Below are 16,467 nucleotides of genomic sequence, written 5' to 3'. Positions count from 1 at the left end.
AAAATATGAAAATGATACAAAAATTCGGAGACTGAAAATGGTGAGACGTGCTTGCAGTCGTGATGATGCGCCAAGAAGAAAGATGGTGGTTCTTCAATCTGACAGCTTACTTTTGCAGAGTTGCATTTGGGGTTGCCACACATTTAATTATTCTTGTTTGAATTATAAATATGTCACTTGACGCAACACCGGTCACCAAGGCCAGTTTTTGGATATGACGCTTAATTGTGCTCGGCTTAGTTGCTACGTCTGCGACTCGCACCTTGCCGTCTTACCCTTCGACGGTTGCGACGACGCGTCCTAGTACCCAGTACTGCGCACCTGAATGCCCGTGAGGTATTCCTTTTACCACTGTCGGCAGAACTGTTGCTTGAGACAGCAACAAGTTGCCATCTCTCACTACAACGAACTGCGTCCACTGGCACCTTCTCTGGGGGTAACGCTCGCAGGGAGCACCCTATTAGCAGATGCGCTAGTGTTAACGCCTCGCTGTCGTTAGGTTCTTAGCTCAGAGGTACTAGGGAGCGAGAGTTGAGGATGACCTCCACTTCGGCCAACAGTGTTGCTAGCTCCTCTGCTGTGAGTAGCGCGTTGCCGATTACGCGAACGATGTGGTGTTTGGCCTACTTCACCGCGGCTGGCCATAATCCGCCGAAGTGAGGCGCCCTCGGTAGTATTAAGATGAAGCTACACCCTTCGTCTTCTGCAAATCTCTTCAATTTTGGACCCATTGCTATGAACGTCTCCTTCAGTTCGCGCAGCTTGCAATTTGCCACCGACGAAGTTAGTGGATTTGTCTCTGAATATCTTCGTCGGCATTCCTCGGAGTTCAATGAACCTTTTGTATTTTTAGAGGTGTGTATCCGCAAAAATTTACGCCACATATAAGAAAGGGCCGTAGTGCTCGAAGTTTTTCGACTGGCGAATTTCCCATTTTTTGGTTTTGCGACTTCGGCTTGTAATGAAAACAATGTATGCAGTTTCTTACGCTTCTACCGCAAGCTTCTCTGGCATTAATTAGTCATATGCGTTCTCGAAGAAGCGCAACCAACGCTTTAGCCCCAGCGTGGTTGTTTCGAATGTGCTGGAACCGTAAATATGTTATAACAAAGCGCGGCACGATTACGATTCTTCCGGCGCCGCGATTTGATGGTACGGATGGATAGAGGAGCTCCTCAGGATTAAAAAATGTATACACATATACCGTCCTCAGACTCATAGTTTTCGAGATATTTCGCTTTAAAGTTCCACAATTTTGTATGGAATTCACTCTTATTTTGTTTTGTTTTGTTTTCCTTTACATGTCAAAACAAATACTAGTGTTGCCACATATTGTGTTTTGAAAAAACTATTAAATAATTTTCTGTTTTACATATATTGAGATAATGGTACAAGTTTTTGTTGTATCTTATGTTGTATGATAAATAAAGATAAAAAATAATATTCCTTTGTGTCGAACTACTTTCTGCACTGGCGGCCTTCGGCCGCGCTTCAAAAAAAAAATAACCCTGGTCRGTCCAACACCGGGGTGATCATAGTTCTTTTGTGTCAAACTACTTTCGGCACTGGCGGCCTTCGGCCGCGCTTCAAAAAAATAACCCTGGTCGGTCCAACTCCGGGGTGATCATAGTTCTTTTTGTTGGCAATATAAAACCGGTATTTACTAAATATAGTATAATAATATTTTTCTATATTTTTTACATAATATATGTAATATAATCCATATAAATATATGAAACAATATTTCATTTTGAATTATTTATATCTCTATGTATGAAACAGATTTTTGATTATATTTTTAGGACACAAAGTATGGCAATACTGCTAATTGTCATAAATGTAAACACACAAATCTCTTGAAACTTTGAATGTGCAAAATAGTTTTTATAGTAAATTTTTTTTTTTTAATACACAATTAGTGTAAATTTTTGATATATACGAATGTGTACGGTGTAATTAAATATATATTAATTAAAAAATGTGTGAACTTTAAAGTGAAATATCTCGAAAACTATGAGTCTGAGAACCGTATATGTGTATACATTTTTTAATCCCGAGGAGCTCCTCTATCCATCCGTACCATCAAATCGCGGCGCCTGAAGAATCGTAATATTGCCCAAAGAGGAAACTTTTATTTAGTAAAAGCGGAAATTTGGCATCGTATGGGAGAGGCGCATTTAATAGCGACATATCCGAGTACTCATGGAAAAATGCATCCACCTTCATTACAAACCTTTGTCGCAAGTAGAGTGTCCGAAATCCAAGAATTGACTTACAATGTACATTGTCGACATGTGCCAACAAAACAAAATCCTGCGGATCAAGTTCCAGCGGGCCACAGTTCCATCGACATGAAAGTCTCCTAATGGCCAATGAACCAATTGTATATTTAGTTGTATTAGCATCGATGAGCATCTCCACACAATAAGCTGACAATTTCTGTCGTCAGGCAGGCAGTCAAATAGTGGTCCTTGGATTTGCACTGCTGATAAAGAGACACATAGGCAGGTATATATTATAGGTATACCTACCATTAAAAGTTCATTCAATCAAACTTGAGATGAAGTATGACTCGACGTAATTTGGTTGTTGTGCTTTCGGGTCTTAAATGAAATAATCACTCGGGATCTTATTGTTAGTTAGAAACCAAAAACTGGTCCGAACCTCTGCTGCACCGGAAGCGCCTTAAAAGTGGGGCAGGCAGTCAAATAGTGGTCCTTGAATTTGCACTGCTGACAAAGAGACTGCCTATGTTCTATATGTTATTATAGATATATAATATATATACATATATGTGTATTTATATGAACGTGTCAATATAATTGAAAGTGGAAAAAGGGAGAGCCAAAAACTGAAAGTGTGCACTTGTTTTTATTTTAACTGCTTTCAGTAATGCGTACTCGTAACCTGGTGCGTCGGCTTATATCCCTTTGGCACAGGATGCAGCGGCAGCCCATTCTCACGACGGCAGCGGATTGATGCCACCAGTGATTTGAGCAGTGGCGGTATGGCAACAACGGATGATTATACCGGCACTGTTTGCTTTTACCGGTTCTTTTAAATCGCGATATTTAAACAGTAACGGGTTTTCCACTGACTTTTTCAAACTGTTTTTTTTTTTTTTTTTTTTTTTTTTTTTTTTCGGCYCTTTTTTTTTTTTTTTTTTTTTTTTTTTTTTTTTTTTTTTTTTTTTTTTTTTTTACTTAGGACGGCCCCGGTCGTTAGTTACCAAGTTAAACACTTTGATACGATTTTTTTTAGGGAATTCACTGAACGCTTTGCGTATGTACATATGCAAGTACAGTTTTCTTGTGGGCGGACCTTTCCCTTTTCACACTTTTTATTTATTACACCATTTTGTATGTTTGTCACTTTGAGCACTGCACATATGCACCTCTTGTTATTTTGTTTTTGTTTTTTGTAGGTTTAGGAAAGCAGAGTTGGGTAAGTATTTTTGTTATGTACACTTTAGAACTGTTATTTTCATTTATTATATTTTTTTCTTTTCTTTTTTGCTTTTTAGTTATCACTGTTCCAAAGTAAACAGAACTTAAAAATAAAACAACACAACAAATGGTTTTTTCAGCAAAAACTAACGGCTTTATTTTAATCAAAAGAGTCTCCTTCTCAGTCGTGGATTTACATTAGGGGCAGTCGGGGCTAGTGCCCAGGGCGGCAAAATTTGGAAAGTAGGAAAAAAAGTGAGCTGTCAGTTGACAGATGGCAGATGTGAAACATCGAAATTATTTTATAAAAGTAATAGCAGAGAACGTATATTTATAGAGAAGATTTACGATGTCGAAAATTTAGGGATGTTTCAATTTTGGTATATGTACTGCTTTGGGATGAGCGTGTTTCACCACAGAAAATTATTAGCGTGTATCACCACTTAACCATCAGGGCAGGAAAATAACAGAACCTCATTGGAGGACGAATTTGTGCACTTCCTTGCTTATTGCACTGAAAAAAAGATGGAACAAAATTCAACTTTTGCGTGCAAACGACCTTTATACAGAGTTTCCGAGCGAAGAAATTGCATATCGAAACCACTCGTGCGCTTTGCTACGGTATAGGCAATCATCGCCATAAACTTGTTTCATCCATTGAAATGTGTAGGTAAAAGTTTTACCAATTTTAAAACAAAATTTTATGTTGGCTCTTTGTTAGAAGCTCATTTTCGCACCGATAACACAAACATACTGACACTTAAAACGCAATAACTTCACTTCCAATAAACGAAATGTCATGAAGTTTTCACTTGACAATCGATAAAGATAACAGATTTTAACGGTCGACATATAGATGGCGCCACCAGGGCAAGTCCTGTTTACTTTGGAATGTATCTTGTATTATTTTATTAACTTTTTGCTCACTTTGTGCACTGTTTATAATTTTCGTTGTGTCACTGCACTTCTGACCCTTCACTTTTACACATATGTAGATATGTATTCTTTTATTATTTTTTTTTTTTGTTTTGTTTATGTTTAATTTTTTTTGTTTTTACTTCACAAGGCCGAAAACCGAAAAGTATTTAACAGACGATTTTTATCGAAAATAATAACGAACACTAATATGTGTTTTTGTATGTTTAAAAATTAAAATTTTGTTTTTCTTAAATGCACGCGCAAGTCCCTGCTCGGACGCCATGAAATTTCTAATTTTCTTTTTTGAGACACGAAAAGTTTAAATTGGTATGCGCGATTAAAAATTAAAAACTACCAATTTCCTGCCTCGAAAGAAGTAAAATTTTAAATAGCAAAAAACTCAGAGAGAGTTCTTTATTCCGTTTTATGGAATCGCTTAGCCTATATCTTAAACTAACGGCTTAATCTAGTGGTAATGTAAGTATGTGTTACAAAATGGGTAAGAAATTATCTTTTGTTAAACATTGTACTAGCTTACATAAACTATAAGTTTAAGGTAAGTAATATATTAGTGTTATGAATGCATTATTAAGGTTAGTATTTTATATAATAGAGTTTCTTTATTTAATTTTTAATAAATAAATATTCAATATTTTACAATTCATTTAATAATTCTTGTTTTAGGTATAAAAATGTCGCTTGACGCAACAGCTCTGAAAAGGCCTATTGTGCAATAATTTACGTTGCACCCTTGAAGACGCTGAGCCTACTACGGTTCGAACAGAATGGAGCACTTCTCTTAGAAAAAATAGTTTCAGTTGTCCAAAATCCTCTCAAATCAACCATTTACAAAATGTATCTTTGGTTAGATTAGGGTTATAAAAACCAGCCCAAATCTAGAAGACTTATGTATCTAACTGCATATCTCAAATCTTAGAATTAATTTGTAACATGAATGTATGAGCCGATAACCCAGCAGATCTATGAACAAGAGACTAAAAACCACTTTGCTTCAGCAGCAGTAAACTCTGGTTGACAGAATCACAAGTATTCGGACCAAAGTCGACCGCTCGAAAGATCTTATCCGCTGTATGTCGGAAAATTTTAAATTTTCATATGACTCCAGATGAAGATGATATTGTACACGGATTTTCATCATTCCCGAGAGCACTAACAAAAAATTAAATGAATACCAAACTATCCTTGCACATATCTAACGCATTCCGACTTGCAACATGCCATGGTCAGTCTTATCACATATACCCGAACTCCTTATGCAAATGGTACGCTAGCGAGCTCCAGCCTTAGTTACAATGAACGACATCCCGTCATTATTCCTGAGAAATTCCGTTTCACTTCTTTATTTCTAGTATATCTCTATCAGCTTACACTGCATGGTGAGCATCGCTTGATGCAACAAATGGTCCGACAAGAATTTTACATATCGCGACTAAAGCCACGAATCAAATAGGCCATTTTCATGTGTAAACAATGCACTATGTACAAACACAAAATGCATGTTGTATGTTTTACACATCGAGCTTTGTTCAGATCTGATCGGAGCTCAAAGGGCCACAGAGAAAAAATTTATAAACTTCATAAGTCTCCCTTGAATTTGTTAAAAAGTATGCACCTCAACGGATCGATTGGCAGTTTATACCTCCATGATCTCTACACATAGACCTTGGCAACCAGCATTAAAAAGCTTTAAGTCGCATTCAAAGAAAACGGCAGGTTATCACAAATACTTTTTTGAGGAGTTTGCTACACTATTTGTATCGAAGCCATACCAAATGCAGTTAACAGTTCTTACAACTGGTAATTTATCAAAGGAGCTCAATTTCTCGCTACCCCTGAGAGAGAACTGAACTGGATGAGTCTAGTTTATTAAACCGATGGGAAAGAATCAAAAGTCTCTATCATGAATTAAACTATAGATGGAAGTAAGACTACTTCAAAGATCTATATAAGAGACATCGGTAAAACGATCCAGAAGAAACTCAGCACAAGGTCCATCGGGGCGATGGTTATATTAGACTAGTAGAACACAAACTGACACTGACACTGACGAGCCGACAACACAAACGCTGCGAAATCAAACGCATAAATATAATCAAAACCAGGATTGCTGCGCCTAGAGCATCACCTTCACCCATCGCCGCACCAAGGACACAAAGAGTCTTGATTCCGCCAAGCTAAGCATTTGCTGCAGCATATTAGGATGCAAATGAAAATAAATTTGAAGAGAATTTGCCTCCACGATGCAGCTTATGCCATCGACCACGCGTTCTGAAGAGGTGCACCATCTTTAAAAGCACGGTCAACACCTTAAATCGCCAGAGCACACGACCATTGCATGAATTGGTTGGCAGACACCCACACCACATTCGAATGCCTTACGGGTCATGACAATATTATCAACGCCCTCATCATATCCTGTTTCACCGATTCCACCGCCGAGTCACAAAAAGTAGCAGGCACAGACAACACGGAGATCCCGTTCAGCGCTGGAGAGTTCACCATTCCACGCGCACCAGAGGAGCGCACTCGCGGCGAGACTTCTAGGCGACTAATCTGCCTAGAGTGGCCGAGATATTCATGCGACATTTGATCTTGCGATATTTTGATACATACCACAACATTACATGACTAATGCAATAATTCCCACCACCCACAACCGATAGAAAAGGATTAGTCAGATCACAATTGGGTCTCTTTTTTTTTTTTTAATTTAACCGTGACCTCAAAGGTTTCCGCCGTTGGTACGTGCGTTAAAGTAACGTTGCTAAATAAAGTTCCTTTCATCCATAAATTTTGAATGTTTGTTAATTCTAATTGCCTACTCAATCCGAAGTAGCATCTGCTCTTTCAAGTTATTCCATGTTGGATTTCGAGGCTGGCATTGTTGTAGCTGTTAATACTGGTTGGAAAAGATACGAAATTATCTACGACTTCGAAGTTATGACTGTCATCAGTGACGTGAGAGCCTAGTCGTGATTGCGACGACTGTTTCTTTGATAACAGGAGATTTTTCGTCTTGCCCTCGTCCACTACCAGACCCATTTGCTTCCCTTCCTTATCCATTTTAAAGAAAGCAGAATTAACGGCGCTGTTGGTTATTAAGGCCAATGATATCAATACCTTCGGGGTACGTCAGTAGAGGTACAATCTTATAGAAGACGATTTCTTCTCTACTTAGCAGCTCGAATTATTTTTTCCAGAAGTAGGTTAAAGAAGTCACACGAAAGGGAGTCGCCTTGTCTGAAACCTTCTTTTTGTATTGCAAAACGTTAGTTTACACAGCCATATTAATTTTGCGGGGATACCAAATTTAGACATAGTGGCATAAGGCAGCTCCTTTTCATGCTGTCGAAAGCAGCTTTGAAATCAACGAAGAGGTGGTGTGTGTCGATTCTCCTTTCACGGGTCCTTTTCAAAATTTGGCGCATGGTGAATATCTGGACTATACTTACACCCTTTTTAATATGAAATATTTTAAATATTTGAAAACATTAAAATAAACATTAAAAAATTTTCATTCTGATTTATTATTCTTTCTGTTTTTAATCATAACAAAAGCAAATTAAAATTCAAGGAATTGAATCAAAGGGAAAACATAGGATAAATAAATGTTTATGTGCTAGATGTTTTCATAAATGTTATTAATATAATTGACAAAACTTATTTCATATTTCTATTTATTTCAATTTCAGCTCAATTTGGACCCTGGTCATTCGGTCCGCAGCACGGATTTGCTCGTATAACTAGATGGGATTTGGAGCGATCTCCAGAACGTTTACACAATGGTGATGTTGAAGCTATTTTCTCTTTGACGGACAACGAATTCACTCGTTCTATGTGGAATTATCAGTAAGAATTAAATTAAATATTTGATTGGTCACTTTCGTCTTTAATTGTGCTATTAGCATAAACATTAATTACGTTCTATTTTATTTTACTGTCTTTCACTTCCTCTGCTTCCCCCGGCGGGTATTGCGTCGAATACTTTCAGCTCGTCGTTCCATCGAATAGACCATAAATCTTTCGCAGAAACTTTCTCTATAAAACTCGTAACGCCGACTCATCAGATGTTGTCATAGTCCATGCCTCTGCACCATTTAGCAGGACGGGAATAATGAGTGATTCATGGAGTTTGGTTTTTGTTCGTCGAGAGAAGACTTTACTTCTCAATTGCCTTCTCCGTCTAAAGTAGCACCTGTTGGCACGAGTTATTCTGCATTTCCCACGACAGCCGGTTTTCGGCGATCTAAACCCGTTTGTATCGGTGAGTGTTAATTTGGGTTTGTCTTCATTGGAGCAACGCCTTGCAGCAGTGTTGCTCCGTATCCTCCTGACTCGTGCTGGCATTGAGTCCAACCCGGGACCGGAGGAATTTTTCTGCTGCGTTTGCGCAAAAAGGCTCCACCCAAACTCCACCTCGGTCAGTTGCAATGCATGCAATGGATGGGTCCATCTTAAGACCTGCTCAGGCCTTACGACCTATAGGCAGTGGACCACGCGTTACGTGGCCCAATGTTGCCTATGCAATATTGTGACGCTAGCCTCTACGGCTGTGCAATCTGCACACAATTCTCCACCACTCACCCCGAGGACCTCAACGGTCTCTAGTAGCTCAAACAGGCGACATAACTCTGACAACCGCCCTTTCGGGTTCTGCAGCTGCCACAAATGCCACCCACACGTCTCTCCCTCACCCCCAGGATCACCCACGGACACCCGCGACAAACCCGGCTACTTTAATTTAACTGCAACGGTCCTCAGAGCAAGATCGAGGAGAGAGTTGCACTCATGAATCGTTAGCGCGTACCGATAGCTACGGTCCAAGAAACCAAGCTGAACAGCCGCTCAGATCTTCTGAGTTGTGCCGGTTTTAACGTGATACGGAAAGGTTGCGAGCGAGATAATGGTGGTGGCCTGGCCTTCATATTGCACAACACCGTGCATTATCGTCTAATTGATGAAGACATCGTGGTGAAAACCGTTTGGTACTAGGCGACTTTAACGCGCACCACGATCGATTCCTGCCTGTCAAATGATCATAGGGGGATGGAGCTGGCGGAACAGATTGACGATTCGACATTCTGCACAATGAATGACGAAGGCTCACCAGATTTATGCGTAAACACCACCAACAATGTCAGCCTAGAAATCCAACGCAGGATAACTCTTGCCAACAGGTGCTACTTCGGACTGAGTAGGCAATTGAGAAGCAAAGTCCTATCTCGACAAACAAAAACCAAACTCTATAGGTCACTCATAATTCCCTTCCTGCTATATGGTGCAGAGGCTTGGACGATGTCAACAACGGATKAGTCGASGTTGCGAGYTTTCGAGAGAAAAGTTCTGCGAAAGATTTATGGTCCTTTGCGCGTWRGCCACGGSGAATATCGCATTCGATGGAACGAAGAGCTGTATGAGATATACGACGACATTGACATAGTTCAGCGAAYTAAAAGCCAGCGGCTACGCTGGCTAGGTCATGTTGTCCGGATGGACGAAAACACTCCAGCTCTGAAAGTATTCGCAGCAGTACCCGCCGGGGAAGCAGAGGAAGAGAAAGACCTCCACTCCGTTGGAAGGACCAAGTGGAGAAGGACCTGTCTTCACTTGGAATATCTAATTGACGCCACGTAGCCAAAAGAAGAAACGACTGGTGCACTGTTGTTAACTCGGCTATAATCGCGTAAGCGGTGACTACGCCAATCAAGAAGAAGAAGAAGTGCGAAACACTTACCGTTACTTTTTTTTACAGCTAATTATATTGTGATATCTGTTTTTATGAGCGAGCATTAAAATAGTAGTGAACGGTGAGCTGATTGGACACAGATTATTTTTACTAAAAAATATTTAATTTTATCAATCAAAAAGTAAGTTTCTTGTTATTTTATTTATTATCCAATGAAAAGAGCTAAATAATATGACTGTGCATATTTTAGTGGGCCGCGGGAAGCACTGCAGTGAAGAGAAACGAAAATGGATTCAATCTCTCATAAACAGTGGTAAAACATACAAAGAAGTAGAAAGTCTGGACGAGTCGAATATGGTTTTATACGGCGGTAAAGGGTCCCGTCAGTATGTAAGACGCCCCCTAATACAGAGTACAACCCCAGGTTTACCACAAAAAAACTTTGAAGCATGGCGGTTCGAGTATCATGGTTTGGGGCTGTTTTTCTTATAGAGGCGTAGGCCCAATTTACAAAATTACTGACATAATGGACCGATACGCATACGTGAATATATTGCAGAATATTATGATGCCATTTCCGGAAGAGGACATGCCGCTGAAGTGGATATTTCAGCAGGATGATAACCCGAAACATACCAGTGTGGTAGCAAAGGAGTGGTTTCGGGTCAATAGAATTGAGGTCATGGATTGACCAGCTCAATCCCCTGACCTCAATGCCATTGAAAACCTTTTGGCAGACGTTAAGAAAGCCGTATGGAATGACAAACCTAAAAACAACAATGAGTTGAAGAACATACCACTAAAAAGATGCCAGAGTCTCTTAGATTCTATGAAGAGGCGTTGTATTGCTGTTATTAAAAATCCTGACCATGCTACCAAGTACTAATATCTCGTATAGATGGAACTTCCAAAAATCCTTCATTTAAAAAAGTAGAAAAAATTTATTACTTTACTACTATTTTATTGCTCCCATCAAATTTCATATATAAACAAAACTTTTTACACAAATATATCTTACACCCATTCAAATTAAAATATTTTTATTAATAAACGTAGCCAGGGAAATGTAAATATAAACTTTTCAATTTCAATTGATGTTCAAATTGTTTAGAATTTTGCAAAACTCACAGGTATGCAAAACTCTAACACCCACTACTGTTTCACTGCCCGCAGCAGTACTTATATATCTATGTATATAGCATATAATGTTCACGATGACGAGTCGAGTTAAAATCCCAGTGCTTGATTTGTAATATATGTGTATTTTTGTATGTTTATATGTTGCATATTTTTTATGCTACATGGGGTTGTTTTCAGGTGCACATCTACAATTATAATCAATTGCCTAAATGTACTCGTATATCTTAGGTCAATATGTTATCGTATGTATAGATCTTAATCTAAGTAAATATATTTGTGTTGCTGAGAGTTGAGTGTGTGCGTATTGCATATAAACGCATCAGAGAGCTGCAATGAGTATGAYAAAATCACAACAAACACTCGTGCAAAAAACACAATTAAATCGATTTAGTTCATTATATAATATAACGCCTTTCATCAATGGAACTTTCAATGTTTGATATTGTTGATCCAAAAATTCTCTGAATAACTGTTTGCTCTTATAATTTCAGCCCATCTTTGTCTAACTTCCGGACAATTACACGCGCAATAAATGGATCAGCTTATTCAATGCTTATTAATAGTGACTTTATAGCGTTAGACACTCCTCTATAGTATCTAATAATTGCCCCACGCTTTCAGTATTGTCACCATTTATAATTCGTAAATACATTACTCTGTCTCACTACACTTCGAACCGAATTCGTTGATTGTCATACCTTTGCTTAAGTAGACTCCATTCAGCTGCATACTTTTTCACCGAAATTTGTATGTGCTGTATTAATCGCGCAGTTTCGCCTTTTAAGCAGAGACGAAGATACAGAAGCCGTTGTGGTTTAACGTGAGTGATGCTTTCTATTGCTAGAAGCACATAGATCAAAACAATGCATTGATCAGCGCTCCAAAGCACGAGTGCATGCACCTGCACCACACTCTGGAGAACCAAAGCATGAGTGCCGCCATATACACTTATACTTTGGTTTCAATTGGTTTGGGTGGACGTAAAACACCGTAGCCACTTTGGTCGGGTACGAGGCCCATCTAAAACCTCTGCCGTACTCTGGGTCCGGCACCAGGCCGCAGTGCGACTCCACACCGGACTAAATACCCTTCCTGCATTTAGGTTTTAACCACAGCCACCACGAATCTCCACAAAGGGCCAAAAACCCAATGAGCAGATTGGAGTTACCTCCAAGGGCTGACTGCTCCCCGCGGTACCATGTTTTAGTCTTTGGTGTGACTTGTAGCTTTCGTTACTGCCAGTTGAGCCCCCAAGAATTCCTAAGAATTCCAAAGAACTCAACTGTATGATGACAAGGTGTCCCGTAAATGCATTCGTAAACGAAATCGTAAACGAAAACACGGTCAAATACCAGGAATAAATACAGTGTACAATAACCAGTTTTTTACGATGAATACTATAGCACTATATCTGACATGGACTATGCTGACAATTCAAGGCAAACCCAAAATGACAGACACAATGCATGCGGGATTTTAGTCGCCTTTTACGACAGGCCTGCCTTACCACGGGTATATTCGGTTTCCCCCCCAACCCAAGGGGGACGAAGATACAGCATTTTTTCTGCGCTTGGTAACTGCATGTTATAATGGACCTTTAACATCGCCGTAGAAGATTTTAATTTTTATACTCTTGCAGCCTACTGCTTCAGAGTATTATCGTTGTGTTCATCTAACTTTTCTTAATATCACCTAAACCTAAGCGAATCTTAGTATGCTGGTTCTTTCTTAGATATGAAAATGTAATTTGACAAAAATGGTAGCAAGGGGCACTTGTGAGAAAAAAATTGAAAAAGTGGTCGTGGCTCATAACAGAATATCTCCCCCTTCTGTCATATCTTCTTCTTCTTGATTGGTGTAGTCACCGCTTACGCGATTATAGCCGAGTTAACAACAGCGCGCTAGTCGTTTCTTCTTTTCGCTACGTGGTGCCAATTAGATATTCCAAGTGAAGCCAGGTCCTTCTCCACTTGGTCCTTCCAACGGAGTGCAGGTCTTCCTCTTCCTCTGCTTCCCCCGGCGGGTACTGCGTCAAATACTTTCAGAGCTGGAGTGTTTTCGTCCATCCGGACAACATGACCTAGCCTCTGTCATATACTACATATAATTTCGTTTTTGGTTTCGGTCAGTGTATGAGTAGTATATGTACAATAAAATTGCTCGGATTCCGATCCTATGGTTGACTTTAAGTTGCAAGAGTATGTTCGGTTGCACCCGAATTTAGCCCTTCCTTACTTTTTATAATTCCAAGTTATTGCGATAAGTAATGTTGGGCTCTTCTTTTTTTTTTTATCATTTTGTTGCAATTTGCAATTTCATGGCGATTTCCTCTTATAAGTTGTCAATTTCTGCATTGCTAATTAAATTATTATCACATGTATTTTATAGAACATACCTTCTAAGTGTAATATTTGATCCTTTGTTATAACAGTATACTTTAATCTCCATATTTTTAATAAGATTTTCGATTTTATTTTTGAACATGGAAGTTTTTCGATCTTGTACTTGAACTGCTTCGATTTGTGTATAATTTGCTCATATTCGTCACCCGCTCGCATTCGTCACTCTGGATGTCAACGGGCATCATACTGGCTAATACTTCAACTTCACTTGAAATTGTTTGGATGTGTACTGATAATTCTTAGTGCCGCCAGCCTGGGAACTGTGTTTATTTGTCTATTTATAACCTTTGCGAAAACGCCGGCTGGAACGTATGCAGCCTTTATTTGCCATCATTCTTGGTAAGGCATTCAGGATTTCATTAGGGTTTTAAGTGTATTCTAGATGATCCTTAAATTTGAGCTATGAGTCTACTATTACTTCCAGATATTTTAGGTGTGGCTGTGAATGAATCTCGCAATCCCCTATGGTGAGAGATATACTTTCCTCAACTTTTCTTGCACTCATAAGCAAAACTTCTGTCTTCTGATCAGCCAGTTCTAACTCATTGCCGCAGATCGTTCAAGCACTCACTGCATTTGCTCCGGAGGTCATCGATGTGCTTAGCCACTGCTACCACAATAAGGTCATTAAATTAGTTGAAATCTCCTTAACACCGCATCATACATACATTATGTTCCATAGAAGGCGGCCTAGTACCGAAGCTTGCGGTACTCTACTCGAAATAGAGTAGCTCTTGGTGCCTTCATCTATATCAGCTGTTTTCGAAATAACGAATAACATTTTCCATAAGATATTGAGGAGCACATATGTTATACAGAGCCTTGATTATGTTTGCCCACTTTGCTGAGTTGAAGGCATTCTTCGCATCTAGGGTGATCAGCGCACAATATTTTTTTGTTCCGCCTTTCGATCGCTTGCCACTTACTATGCATTTCGTAGTGTCATCGTCATCGTATAGTGCGCCAATATTAGACCTCTTATTCATAAAGCCGTATTGTCCTTCTGATAACCCGGTTTTCTGCATTGATAACTCCAAGCGGTTTCTTACTATGTTTTATATACTTTGCAAATATGCTGGACTGGAAATATCCCTTCATTTAAGCACGCATTGAGCATTTTTAAGAATAATTGTGCTTTCAGAGTCAGGGCTTCCTTTAAGGCTCTGTTTGGTATGACATCTAATCCTGGCGCTTTGCTGCTTGTAATTTTTCCGGCTATGGCCAATATTTCTTCTTCAATACCTAGCAGTGGTGGGTCTACGTCTTCGGTTCAAAGCTTAGAAAAAGAAATAATGTGGTGTTTTGAAAACAAAGTTTCGACGACATTTCTCCTGAAGGATGCGCCTCTGAGTTGTTGTGTCTTATTTTTGAATTTTGACATACACATTTTCCCCCATTGGCCTGAACAATTTTTTTCGATATGAAGTGCAAGGCGTCAAGGCGTGCATATTTGCTAAACTCCAGACCATCTCAAAAAGTTCGGCACCAAAATCTCTTCTTTTTTGGAATGTGCTCCTGCTGTGGCGTTTCGTCCCTCCTGCATATGAAACTTCATCGAAATATGTCCGACACCGTGAGATCGATTATGGAACCTTTGTTTCCCTTTTGAAAAGTATTTTGCGTTCCGCTTTTCAGGATCGTAATATTCGTTTGGCCGAGGAATTTAAGTATCTAGTATCAGACGTCCAAGCAGTCGACCACGCATTGAAGTCGCCTGCGATTATAATTGGTGATTTTCCTCTGGTTTCTAGAGCAAGTAGAGCAAGGAGGAACTAGTTTAAGGAGGTCTTGAAAATCGTTAATTGAGGTGATGGGAGCAGCATAGCACATAACAAAGTATATGCCACGTATATTTGCAGAAATTAAACAATTGTGATATCTGGATAAATGATGGTTAATGGTTGTCCTTTACATTATCTTATTGCAGTCTGGAGTTATTATTCGCTTAATAAAGCGACATCAATGTTTTCTTTTTTTTTTATTTTTTTTTTCATTCCGATTTCTTTGGAGCCGTAATCTGAAGGTCTGAGGGTACCAATAGAAAGAGGAAGTCCTCCTGATTAAAAAATATATGAGGTTATTTGTACCGCAAACGCTTAGTTTACGAGATATTCGACTTTAAAGCTTAATTTAAATTTCTCAATCTTATTTCTAATAAAAACAAGCTTCCACTTGTATAAATTATATTTCAAACTAAAATGGGTATAATATAATCTTTCCATGCATATGGATATATTTTTTTAATTTAAATTTTATAAAGAACTTAGTAATATTAAATAATAATATTACATAATAAAATACTTCCATTTTTAAGTACGCAAAAGTACTTCAGTCACATTGAGTATTGGCTTGACAGGGTTATTTTTTTTTGAGGCTGCCAATGTAGAAATGAGTACTACGCGAAAGTATTTCAGTCACCTCGATATGATATAATATAAATTTTATAATATTATCATAGAGTTTTACTTATTTGTGTATATTAAATATAAATCACATATGTATTATACATATACATAAGTATGTAGAAAGAAAAGGTGTTCACACCCAAATTATAGCTTGAAAAATGTTGGAAAGCATTTTTTATTATAATTAATATAGAAAAAAGAATCACGCAGAAAAACAAACAAAGAAAAATCGTTCAAAATCTTACATATATGGTGTTTAAGATATGAAAACGCTAGTTTTTCTCATAATTGTAAACAATTTGACTTTTTCAACGGTAAGTGTGCTAAAAGACTTTTAAGTTAATAAATTTAGTTTAAGTATAACAAAATAAAAGACAAATATGAACTTATTTCAATGTTCTGAGTGTATATTTCAATTTACAAAGAGAAAAATGTGAAAAAATTTAGTG

The 16,467-nt window shown here is 38.5% G+C and overlaps 1 protein-coding gene across 4 annotated transcripts in view; it reads left to right on the top strand.

The window, feature by feature from the left end:
- Window positions 1-16,467, top strand: part of LOC108971708 (glucose-6-phosphate 1-epimerase) — a 116,668-nt gene that overhangs the window by 58,146 nt on the left and 42,055 nt on the right. For all 4 annotated transcript variants that reach the window (XM_018937955.1, XM_018937954.1, XM_018937951.1 and 1 more), the window contains exon 5: window positions 8,078-8,234. In XM_018937955.1, coding sequence (XP_018793500.1) covers window positions 8,078-8,234 — 157 coding nt within the window. The remainder of the gene's footprint in view (window positions 1-8,077; window positions 8,235-16,467) is intronic.

The sequence above is a fragment of the Bactrocera latifrons genome, unplaced genomic scaffold (assembly GCF_001853355.1).
Source record: "Bactrocera latifrons isolate USDA-ARS-PBARC rearing strain unplaced genomic scaffold, ASM185335v1 scaffold_355, whole genome shotgun sequence".
NCBI lineage: Eukaryota > Metazoa > Arthropoda > Insecta > Diptera > Tephritidae > Bactrocera > Bactrocera latifrons.
This window is presented reverse-complemented; position numbering and strand designations above follow the sequence as displayed.